The 12403-nt window shown below is 40.9% G+C and overlaps 1 protein-coding gene across 1 annotated transcript; it reads left to right on the top strand.

The window, feature by feature from the left end:
- Positions 1 to 2731: 2731 nt before the first annotated feature.
- On the top strand, positions 2732 to 11660 carry LOC308289068 (apoptosis regulator BAX). The gene is made up of 6 exons (XM_080730619.1): positions 2732 to 2913; positions 5724 to 5772; positions 7558 to 7719; positions 8382 to 8517; positions 10176 to 10280; positions 11005 to 11660. Exons 1-6 carry the CDS (start codon positions 2835 to 2837, stop codon positions 11104 to 11106), a joined length of 633 nt encoding a protein of 210 aa, XP_080586745.1. The 5' UTR covers positions 2732 to 2834; the 3' UTR covers positions 11107 to 11660.
- Positions 11661 to 12403: the final 743 nt, after the last annotated feature.

Below are 12403 nucleotides of genomic sequence, written 5' to 3'. Positions count from 1 at the left end.
ACAAGGGCCACGTTTGGGGACAAATGTTGGACATGAAACCAATTGTTTGGGGTCTGCATGTCACATTGGGGACAAATTGGAGTCCTGTGGGTCAGAGATTTGATCATAGTTGGATCATACTTGTGTTGTGGATGCCTGGCTACAGGGTTTCCATGGAACATGACTTTGGACTGTTAGGCTACTATACTATACTATACTATACTATACTATACTATACTATACTATACTATACTATACTATACTATACTATACTATACTATGTATTCACTTTGATTATTTGCGTAGTAACTGCACTAATGGCTTTGTAGACATAATGCTGTTGTTGTTGTTATATACTTTATTGCTGTCATTATAGTTTTTACTATTGTTGCTGCTATTGCTTGTACAGTATCTCTCTCTCTCTCTGTGTCTCTCTCTCTCTCTGACTCTCTGTCTCTCTCCTCTCTCCTTTACTGACACTGTCAAGGCAGATGGTTCTGCCTGACTCTTCTTCCAGTTAGGAAGGAGCCTAGGAGGAGTTTTTCATTGCCACCATCGCAAAAAGGATCAGCGTGGGGGTGGGGGGCAATGTCAGGTCTTTGCTTTGGAAAAATCGAAATTACAACTTTATAACAGTTTTGGATTTTTCCATTAGTTTTTATTTTTATTAGTTTTGAGGTTTTGTTTTCAATTACAGTTTAGTTTTAATTCGTTTTTAAAGTGGGGTTGCTAGTTTCGTTTCGTTTTTATTTTTTGAAAATGCTTAGTTTTAGTTTAGTTTTTATTAGTTTTAGTGTTAGTTTTAGTCTTTTACGTAATATGGGGTATTTGTCAGGGGTGAGATTCAAAAAGCTCCGGAAAAAGTATTGTCTAATAAAGAAAATCAACAAAACATCATATCGTTGAGAGTGGCAGGAATGTTGAGACATACAACTTCTCTCTTTGACCTCACCAACTGGTGTTTTTTTTATTGTTTATTTCCACAAAGGACAAAAGACGAAAACTAAGGTGATTTTCTCTATAATTTTAGTTTATTTTAGTTAGTTTTGTAAACACACAATACCGTTTCAGTTTTTTTTTTTTTTTTTTTTAAAGCTTAGTTTTTATTTTTATTTCAGTTAACTAAAATGTTTTTCCATTCTAGTTTTCGTTTTTTAGTTAGTTTTCGTTTACTATAATAACCTTGTTGTACTGTACACACCCACACGCACACATGCACGCACGCGCGCGCACACACACACACACACACACACACACACACACACACACACACACACACACACACACACACACACACACACACACACACACACACACACCTCCTTTCTGTCATAATACGACCCCTGCATGGCTGTCCAGTCACTGTCCCCCAATGTAGAATAACCTGATGAGCAGGTTTGAGAGAGAGAGTGTGCGTGTGTGCGCGCGTGTGTGTGTGTGTGTGTGTGTGTGTGTGTGTGTGTGTGTGTGTGTGTGTGTGTGTGTGTGTGTGTGTGTGTGTGTGTGTGTTGGGAGTGGTCTTTCAAAATACAATAGGCCTATAACTCCTATAGTCTTCCAGTTTCCACTGTGCTGTAAATAACAGCCTGAAGCTCTGTGTCTCTCCTGGGTTGATCATCAGAGACTCACCAGGGAAACAAAGAGTTAATAGCTCAGTGGCACCGTCAGCTTACCACAATAGGTTAGAGAATGAATAAGAATCAATATTTAGTAATACATCACACACAAGTAAGGTGTGTGAAATTCTTTATTGTACAGGCTCCTCAGTTAAAAGAGAGGCAGCCTAGAAAGGTTGAGCACAAAATAAAGAAAGTGTGTAAAACATGCTCTGGGGTGACCTAGACCTAGACCTACTATATAAACAGAGCTGCAATGTTTAAAATGCATTTTAAATGTGAGGCTTTTAGTGTATTCTACTTTTGTCCCAAAGCAACTGCAAAACATTGCTGCTATTTATTCCAAACAGCTTTATACTTTGTATTGTCGCCTACATAAAGACAAAATGGGACATAGCTCTGTTTACACAATGCTGTACCCCCTCCAACTGTATATATGTTCCCACTTTTCAACAGTTTTTATTATATTTGGACACTTCTTGCTTTGGCAATGTAAAGTACAGTATATGTTTTCTCACGCCAATAATAAAGCTAATTGTCTCCACCAGCCGAAGGCATGGGGGAGACACTTCACTGTCTCTGAAGCTAACTTGTCCACTCACCTTGGATTGCGTTTGACCCCGCTCATTCATAACCACCTAATTCAACACCCAATGCACACCCACAACCAACATACCACACCTGGTGGTCGTGGAGACCTGTGCTCGGAAGAGCACTGCTTCTAGTTTGAATTGAATTAAAATAGGAGTCATCAATAATGACACAGGTGTGACACTGACACACAGGCTGGGTTGTCATGAAATCTTAAAATAACTGGGAATAACTAAAGTAAGATATGAGATCAAAATGTTACTATGTCGATAGATTAAAGGTAACGTGAGAAACAGCGACATCTCGTGGTTGTTCTAGCCAACTGCAGCAGCAGCGGGCATGGAACGCATGAATTTTAGAACGGCAGCGACATCTCGTGGCCATTCAGAACCAGTGCAGTGAGCACCTTGCCTAGAGGCGGTGCTGTGTTGCAGGAGGCTACTTCCTCGTTCCTCAGTCAACACAGACAGTCCAAACTTTTAGCCGAGCCGCCGCCTGTCTGTCTGTGCGGCCCTCCTTCCATGGACGCCACCAACTGAAGAAGACTATAGCAACATTTATCTGTTTAACTATTTCATAATTTATTAGTTTGTAGATTAGTTGAGGCCTTGCACCGCTGGCTGCTGGCGAGAGGAGGCGTGTGGAGCCATGGCAGACGCTGGAGGAGGAGAGGAGAAAACGGGAGGAGGAGGTGAAGAATGTCCCGGTGCCTGTGGAGGAGCACAGGGTAAAGTCAACTTTTGGTGACCTAGATTGTTTTGTTTTAATTTTACGACAGAATAATGAAATGTGAGACTTGTGTACTGGATGTGGAGGTTCTGCAGGATACCGCACATCTCTCGCTTTAAAACTTGATAAGACTTGTGTTAAATCCAGACTCAAAAGTTAAACCTAGAGGCCTAGTGAAGCCTGGCTATTATGAGCTGTATGCCTTGGTTCCTGTATCGATATTGACGAACTACATGTAGTAGAGTAGACGGTAGACGCATTGTTGCATTAAGACAATGCTGGGGATGTAAACGGGGAGATATGTTACTATTAGTAAGTATTAATAGTATAACCTTACATAACTCATTGAAACTGAAAGACAAAACACTGTAGGAATGCCCGATGACGTCACGTAATCCTACCATCCACAGCGGGGGGTTTCTGGTATCTGTCTGGAAGGATCCCAACTCGGGAATGGTGGAAAAAGTACTCGCATTTCTCTTACTTTAAATGTATCAATACTGGACAGCAATCTATAATACTCTATTACAAGTTAAAGTCCGGAATTCTAAATGGTACTTGAGTAAAAGTATTGGCATCTAAATTAAAAAACTAATAACCAAAAGTAAAAGTAAGCATTATGCAGAATGTCCCATTCCAAGTTTCTAATGTATACAAAACTTTTGGAAAATATCAGTGTGAGCTTGTAGATTTGCTAACCCTAACCCTACCCATGTTGGCCCTGTAGTAACCCATAAAGACCCATGAGCTGAGTTAACTGAGATACTCAACAAAACAAAAGAGTCTGTACTGCTCTTCCTTGGGCAATGGGATGTCAACTAGCACAAAAGTTGAAAACATCCCAGGTGAGGTGATGATGTCATGAGGTATTTACTGTTTACAGGAATCCCATCTGTCTGGCAGTGTTCCCAGTCCGGTACTTTGCATGTGACTAATGTTAGAATCAATTTATTATAATCAAGTAGCGGTAGTAACAGTATATAGTGGTCATTTATTTTAGGTCATTTGTTTAGACAGAATTATAACAACAAGCCATTCAATTAAAGCAAAACTCTTAAATTAATAATGAAATATCAATAATCAAGGGTGGTTAATTTGTCACTCACTCATACAGGTACAGTACAAGCAGTGAAATGGTGGTGGGACATGATCCACAGAGACTGTATTAACACATTTATGTTATAAAGCTTTTTTTTTTTCTTTTAACCAAATAGCAGCAATCATTTGCAGTCACTTTGGGACAAAAAGCTGCATTTATCCTCAACAATTTTAAGTATTAGGATACAAAAAGCCTCAGATTTAAAATGTGTTTGAAGGTAGCTCTGTTTAAATGTGCACTTAGAGGTCACTCAATGATTTGTAGTCTTTATGGTGGTTGTATTCCATTCTCTAGCCTTCTTTTTTCTCACAACAGTTCACAAATCGTGCTGCTGTGTTGTTCGCACATTGTTGTATTTCTCCCAGTAGGTATGGGAGTTTTTTGTCGTTGGTCAAGTTTTTAGACTTATTTTGGGTGTGTGTAATCTGTGGGAAGTATCACTAACATAATCAAAAACAAAAGTTTCTTTCATACTCAATTATCGGTTTAGTTTTATATATTATTTGCAAAGTGAAGTACACATTTTAATTCCTTGTCTCACTCGACGATTCCACAAGTTTACCTCTTTGACAGATATACAGTACATGTGTTTGTTTTTTTCCAAACCTAAGATCATACTGGCTCACTCTAATTTCAGACAGCCTGTAATTACTGTTGGGAAGTAATTAGTACTCTCAGTCTCTACATTATCTGAGCAATAACATCAACTACGTCAGTGGTTTCAAATGATTTTGTGTGCCAGGGAGCACCAGAGGAAAAGATTTATGTAAAAGAAATCGCAGGAAAACACAAAACACCACATATCTCTCACTTTAAAACCTGATAGACTTGTGTTAAATCCAGACAGACTCAAAGTTAATGTTATGAGCTGTATCGTTTGTTGAACTACATGTAGACGCATTGTTGCATAAAGACAATGCTGGGGATGTAGACAGGAGGTATGTTACTTTAGATTTAGAAGCAAGACATGGGCCCTGAAGGTGGAGCATGAAGAGAGGCTGAACAGAGCAGAGATGAGGAAGACCAGTTCAGAGCTAAGACAGAAGGTGGGAGTGGAGGCTATTTTGGAGGTGGTGAGGAGAGGCAGACTGCGATGGTACGGACATGTAGTAAGGAAGGAAGAGAGTGATTGGGTGAAGAAAGTAATGTTGTTTAACATAGAGGGGACAAGACCCAGTGGCCGGCCTAAGAAGACCTGGCAGACGACCGTGTTGGCTGACATGAAAGCACTTGGCGTCGACCATAAGGTGGCCTTGAACCGTTCCCGGTGGAAGAAAATCATAGCAAGAATCTAGTCCAATCCAGTGATGCCTGATACGCGTACTTTAAACCGATGATGATGATGAGATTTAAATATTAATATTAGGACATTACATAACTCATTGAAACTGAAAGACAAAACACTGTAGTACTATCCGATGACAGGGAGTTTCCGGTTTGGATCCCAAGTTCCCAACTTGGGGAATGTAGTTAACAAGGAAGGAAACGACTTTGATGTCATTAAACATCCAGCTATTATCCAGCTACCAATAAACCTGAAATAAAAGCATGAGCGAAAAGATCTTCCTTTCAAAGCTTTGTGTCTTGTTTTCTCTGTGTCAAAATTGAGTTGAGGGAAAGTCACGTTTGCTGTTTGCTGTCTAAATATAATGAAATTACTTCTAAGTTGGATCACCCATCACTAATAGTATCTCCTCTCCATGTTCCAGATGTTGTTGATGACCCTATCATGGAGCAAGGAGCAGTTATACTCAGAGGGTAAGTCCATTTAGACATTTTCTTATCACCGCTGCTTTTTTCTTTTCAACATATTCCTAGTTGTTGCAATCATGCCATCATTCATGATAGAAATGTCATCAGTTCTTTCAGGATAGAGCTTCATAAAACTCAGGCAGTGCTCCTCATAGCTGTCTAAAGACTACAGCATACTCCAACACAGTTTGTTCGGCTAGGGTAGGTCAGTAAGAACAAAATGATATCATAAGAACTTTGTCAGTGCCTTCCAGAACTTTGTGCAGTATTTTTTGCACCTCCAAGATTTTCTATCTTGCAGAACACTGTCACAAACTTGCCGTGCGTGATTGGTCAGAAGTTGAAGTTGGGTGTGATTTATTTAGTTTTGTTTCCACATTCTGCCCAATGCTTGATTCTGGCAGTAATGAAAGCAGCGATAGTTTTGAAGAGACATTAGCTGAGGAGGTTAGGCGGTACTAGTTTCACGAGGGCAAAGCCGAACAAAGTTTGACATCGGTTGGAGCTCTCAAAAGAGATAGTAGATATTTTCTGTAATTATTTAAAGATTAGAGCATTTGAAGTGGTGAAACTAGCAATATGTTCAGAAGTGTCTTCCATAAAATCTTTATTGTCTCGAAGCCTCAGGCCACATTCTCATAATATAATTCGGTTTAGTCGTGCGAATGGGAGGGGTGAAGTTGCTACATTCTTGCATATTTAATTGATACGTTTGCGCTCGCACTGCACATCGTCATCCGAAACAAGGAATCGTCCACGTCTGTCCATTGGACATGTATGTATGTATTCAAGCTGCATAATATAATGCCTCCTCCATCTCCCTGTGTTTATTAATTCTTCAAGTTAAAGTTCAACTCAACAATGTAACTGCAGGACCGCCGCAAAAGTGCAGCGCAGGCGTTAGCCTATTTATCTGCGGTTGACGGTCGTAAACGGGCGATCAAAAAATGAAACCAGCGGCGGCCGGAGGGACTCGCAAAATCTACCAGCAATAAAGCAGACAGCAAATACTTTAGCAAGATATGAATATTTACGAAGAGGAGAACGTCTCTCTCTCTCTCTCTCTCTCTCTCTCTCTCTCTCTCTCTCTCTCTCTCTCTGCCCCTCGTCTTGCCCTCCGCTGCGGCTCCCTCTCTGCGCTCCGCGCAAAGCGTCTCCATTTGGACACGATTTGGCACAGAGAGCGACAGAGAGCGAGAGACCCACACATCGGCCTATATTTTATTAGGCCTATAGCCTATAATATACAAGTGACTCCAGTGGCACTTTCCTTTTATCTAACTGTGAGCAACTCCTCACAAATAATACACCATGTGCGATCGAGGGAGCGGTAATCAGAAATTAAATCAATGAGGGGAGGAGGCGGCCAGAATGGTCAGAAATCTAATGAGAGCGGACGGTCTGGAGGGGGATTTAACCTTTTATAAATAACTATGGATTTAACCCGCACATGGCTCTATATTGCCTGTATTTGAGACGGATGGATTCACACCAACAGTGAAGTGCATTCGTTTCTTTGTTTCAAAAAAGAATACGGATGCATCTTCACACATGCCCAAATGTTGTGTATTTTCCGACAATACGTTAGAGGATTCGTTTTAATCTCAATAAAACGTGCCTGTGTGAATGCCGCCTCAGTCTGTAATTTCTTCACCTGGTTGACAGTATTTAGAACGGCAGGAACAATATCAATTAAAACCTCATTTTACATATTGTGTTAATTGTTTAGGAATCAGCACTAGTTATGCATTTAACCGTGGTCACTAACCTGCTCCACCCACTGTGCTGCAGGTATGTGATAGAACGCCTGGCTTCCGACGACCCGGACAGACAGGTTTCTTCTGAGGACATGGGGGGAAGACCTAACGAGCAGAAGGACCCCCACATCAAAGAGGTGGTAGAACAGCTGCTGAAGATCGCTGACGACATGAACAGGAACGCTGAGCTGGAACGGTAAAGATGTGCTTCTTCTCACGTCCTATTAGTAGGGGAACAGAGGGAGAGTGACTCCTATTGACCCAGTGTGTTTGTACTTACTAGACTAGAGCCTACCACATGTCAGATTGGGTCTGATCAGAGAGAGCAGACATGCACATCCCTAACCCTAAATTAGAAATAAATCAGACTGAGGAAGAGCTTTGTGCTCGTAAAGTTAGTTATTTTATGCAATAAAGCATCTGTGGCATTGGAGAACTCAGTGTGCAAGTGTTTATTTGTTTCTCATTTCAAGATTGGGTCTGATCCCCATTTTGGAGCTTCCTAGAACACCGATTACCGATGTTTTGACCTGTGTGTTGTCAAAGAAACTGAGAACAAAATCCATTGTTTTAATATTGATGTACTGTAGGTGTGTGAGTGTGAGGGGCCTAGCCTGCAGTCAGTGCTTTGGCCATAGTGTGAAATGTGGTGTTTCGTGTTCGGGCTTCACACCGGTTGCTTAAAAAGCCCCAATCTTAAGTCATATATTGCCTTGTTAGGAGTACCCTTCCCCTTCCCCTTTTGTCTCAATACTTTAACTGTCATGATGATGCTTAAAACTCTTGCTTCAACATGTTGTGCAGTGAAAATAATGGTTGTTGCTGATGAAGACGATGTGTGTCTACCATTTCCTGCAGGCTGATCAGCCAGGCACTACAGGGCACCTGTGCCCAGAACGTATTCATGTCTGTGGCAAGAGACATCTTCACTGATGGCATTAACTGGGGTCGCGTGGTTGCTCTGTTCCACCTGGCCTACAGGCTCATCTACAAGGTATGTGTAGAAATGTCATCATTAAACGTATTTTTTTTCTCAATTTCCTGAAAAGTAAGGTTTTGGACATACTAGATTTCCACCCAGCAGAGACAATACGCAGATGCAGTTACTGTAACAGAATACTTTTTTTGGGGGGTAACGTAGTAACCTAACGTGTTAGTTTTACAATTAGAGTACTCTGTTACTTTTTCTGAAATACGGTAATGGCATTACATTTAACCCTTTCAATGCCACCTTTTCACCACTAGAGGGCGCCCAGTGGCCATAGAAAATACCATAGAGATACGCTGGTATATGCACAAGCCGTGCGCAGCCATGATGCGCCTGAACACTTTCCTTTGTGCATGTACAGGAACAGGATGAAGTTAGCTTGAAGTTAGCTATTGGCTACCAAGCATTTTAGAAGCCCTATTTTCGGCGATTTAGCCATGATTAAACCTTGCACACCTCATGGATATGCATTGGACAGAGAAAATGAGCTCTAAAGATCCTGGATTGCATTGGAGTGGATGGTAAATATCGGCGCGGCTCAAAAAAAAAAAAAAAAAAAAAGTTTTTACAAAAATATATATTTTTTAAAAAGCCGAACTAGTTCGGGATAGACACCCAGGACGTTAATAATTATCCCGAACTAGTTCGGGATAGGCACAATAAGAGTTAAGACCTATATGTCTTCCCTTTTCTTTCCATGTTGCCACAAAGGAAACGAAAATCCATCCAACACATTTGCGCTGTTTCCTGATAAATGAACAAGCTTGTCTCTGTCAACAGAGACTAACACTGATGTGGTGTAATCATTCTATTCAATGGGTCACCACTTTTGGTGTGACACCCGGCTGACAGTATTACTTGTCTTGTCTTTATTAAATGAATTTGACACACCTGTGCGACATGGTAGAGATTGAGAGAAAGCAGACAGACAGGTTTCCCTTAAGTTGTGGAAGTATTCACACTTTATTGGTGAAAGGATGCAAATTAGCCGTGGTGAAGCCCACCATACAGTTGCTCCACAACACTGGTGGTCACTTCAGTAGGCTGCACTCTTGATTTTAATTTATGTTTATACCAATATTCCTCACAGGCCGTTTTTAACACATATGGTGCCAACCCCGAGTTTCCCGAGTTTGGGCCGTTTTTGAAAAAAAAAAAAAAAAAAAAAAGTTTTTTGGACCTCCAAAAATGTACTAGGCATGATCGCAATCGCGAAATTGCATGTTTAACCCCCATACCAACCCCATCTTTCAAACATGCAGCCATGTTTGTTTACATAATTTAAAAACATAATGGCTGATATCTCATGAATGCCTGAACGGATTTCCAAGCGGATTTATTTGTTTGAAAGCTATGAACAGCGTGCACACACGTGGTGCATGATCCATGCATGGGAGTGCATAATCCCTGCACTATGAATTACATGGAAGTCTATGGAGACCATGGCATCTTGGACCTTCAAAGAGATTTAATTGATTGCAACAAATGTGTTAATCATTGTTAACGCAAAAATAATCTATCGACTAACGAGTTATACGTTTCCGAGAAGGTACTCCTGTAACGTAACAGAATACTTTTTAATGGCAGTAATCCTGCCGAGCTACTTTTAAAAGTAATGTTACCCTACACTGTTAGTGACCCACGTTGTGCTCCGCTTCCACAAGGCCCTGACCTCCAACCATGTGGAGAACATCAGGATCGTCATCAGCTGGGTGCTGCAGTTCATCAGAGAGAAGCTGTACTCCTGGCTCATCCAGCAGGGAGGATGGGTGAGTTGGCTCTTCATGTTTTAAACATTTTCAGACATGCAAACAGCCCCAAGGTGAAAAAGGTGACAACATGTTCTGGGGGTAAAATGTGTGGCATGTGCTGCGCAGCGCGAAAATGTGGGCCTTTTTCGGGTCGGTCGGGTGAATTTGCACAATTCTAACTCTGTTAAACAGTGACTTACTCATACCGGGTCATTATTGAGAAATAAACCCAGACTGGGTGGTTATACTTCGACATGTTGGAGACAGTCAGCTGAATTAGTAATTTTTATGTTAAAGCATCAGGACTCATGTGATGTGTTGAACTTGTGTTCAACCCACAGGGTTTAACCTCTCAGTTTAAGTGAAACTCCTCACCTGAGTGAGCCAAACATTATCAACTTGTGTTTTTAGATTTAAGGTCTTTATAACCTGGGGGGCATGAGGAATAAACAATATGAAAAGGGACACATAAAAACAATTCATATAGTTGATGCCTCATTCATCATTCAACAAGGTTGATTTTTCATTGCAAATAAAGACCGAATAAAGTAATAAAAATTGTCACTTTATTGCTGTGTAATATTTACGTTCTGTGTGGATGTACTAATGACAAAAACTGTAAAGAACAAACAAACACAAAAAACACCCCTGGTGTTGGTAATAGTGTGGGTTTGTAGGACCTAGTCTCTAATCTGTACGTTTGATAGCTGACTGTGTCCCGTGTCCATGTGTCTTCCTTCAGGAGGGCGTAATCGGAGGCATCTCTCAATGGACAACAACAGTGGCTGTAGTGTCATTGGTCGCACTGGTAGCCGCCTTCGCTATCTACAGGAAGACGCGCTGACGTCACACCTCACCTCCAAAGGTTGGGACTGGTGGTCACGTCACCTCCCTCCGGGGGGAGAATAAACCTGTACTGGAAAATAGATGGTTCGTTTGGAGTCCTCAACCATCTCGTCAGAACCTGCTTGGGTGGGGACCAGTGGTTCTGAGTGGGCCAGTGGCTGCCAAACTTCTCAGGTATCGAAGGACAAAAAGGCCATCATCACTCTCCAGTTTTCCACTTAGACAGCTACGCGTCAATCAGTGCCTTCCATGGAATAGCACAGAGCGTGTTTTGATCAAACTGTAATAGTCTTTATTTGTGGGAAAGTTGTTTAGCATATTGTGGAGTGTAAGGACTCTACACTTGAGGGGGAGGGTAGACTTTTGGAATTGCAGGGAAAAGCCTTTTCTATCTCTTTTGGGAAGACGGTGTTGGCTGTGAATAAAATACTATGCATTTTTTTAACCACTCAAGTGACATTTCAGATAATTGCTCAAGTATTTATTAGCACCAATTTAGATCTTCTGTTTTTCCATGTTTTCTTTTTATTTTAATTTTAATGTAAATGTATTTGATTGGACTATATTATTTTGAGTAAATTATAATAACGACGACACCTTAATCGTCGTCAACTTGTACTGTATGATTATGCAGATTTAACCAAAATGCATTTTATGTATTACATTTTTTATTGGAGGAAGTGTCTCTCAACAATAAAGATGTTCCAATCAAAGCAGGTATTATTTTTCCCATTTCCAAATGATTGTGAGTGTACACTGTCACTCAAGTAAGAGTATGTACCAATAACACCCTCCCTGTCCAGCTTCTCTCCCCCGAACACCAATTGTGTTCGCAGAGTCGCACGACAAAACCGGATGCACCACAGTGGGGGAGCCTACATCAGGGTTCATCGCCATGCCGGCTTGTGGTGGACATTTTTGTCAAACTTCTATTCTTGCCATGGACATACAAATATTACCAGAAACCGAGCTATAGCCCTAAATGTATACTACTAGTGCTGTGGTCCTCAAAGTGGGTTGGGTGACATTGAAGATGGTCCAAAAGGACATGTCTGTAACTCTGTGAGTGTGTTCAAATTGAACCATTTGGTTTTATTTGTACTCACTCAAGAGTTATGAAAACTGAAACTTATGATGTACTCTTGGAATCCTAAAATGTGCCATATAGTAGTGTCTTAAAGTAAAGAAAATGAAATGTTTGAATTAATAAAGTATGTGTAGTGTGGTGGGAAGATGAAACTATGACATTGAATAACTGTTGCGCACGGTTTTGAACACTGAAAAGAGTGGCGCGT

Source organism: Nannobrachium achirus (genome assembly GCF_963921795.1).
Source record: "Nannobrachium achirus genome assembly, chromosome: 7".
Taxonomy (NCBI): Eukaryota; Metazoa; Chordata; class Actinopteri; order Myctophiformes; family Myctophidae; genus Nannobrachium; species Nannobrachium achirus.
The sequence above is the reverse complement of the archived record's forward strand: the minus strand, read 5'-3'. Positions and strand labels throughout refer to the sequence as shown.

Excerpts from the sequence above, each read along its gene's own strand:
- LOC308289068 (XM_080730619.1), top strand. The coding sequence starts at position 2,835 with ATGGCAGACGCTGGAGGAGGAGAGGAGAAAACGGGAGGAGGAGGTGAA. Across the intron at positions 5,773-7,557 it reads GGAGCAGTTATACTCAGAGG|GTATGTGATAGAACGCCTGG; the intron begins GTAAGTCCATTT and ends ACTGTGCTGCAG. Across the intron at positions 10,281-11,004 it reads TCATCCAGCAGGGAGGATGG|GAGGGCGTAATCGGAGGCAT; the intron begins GTGAGTTGGCTC and ends GTCTTCCTTCAG.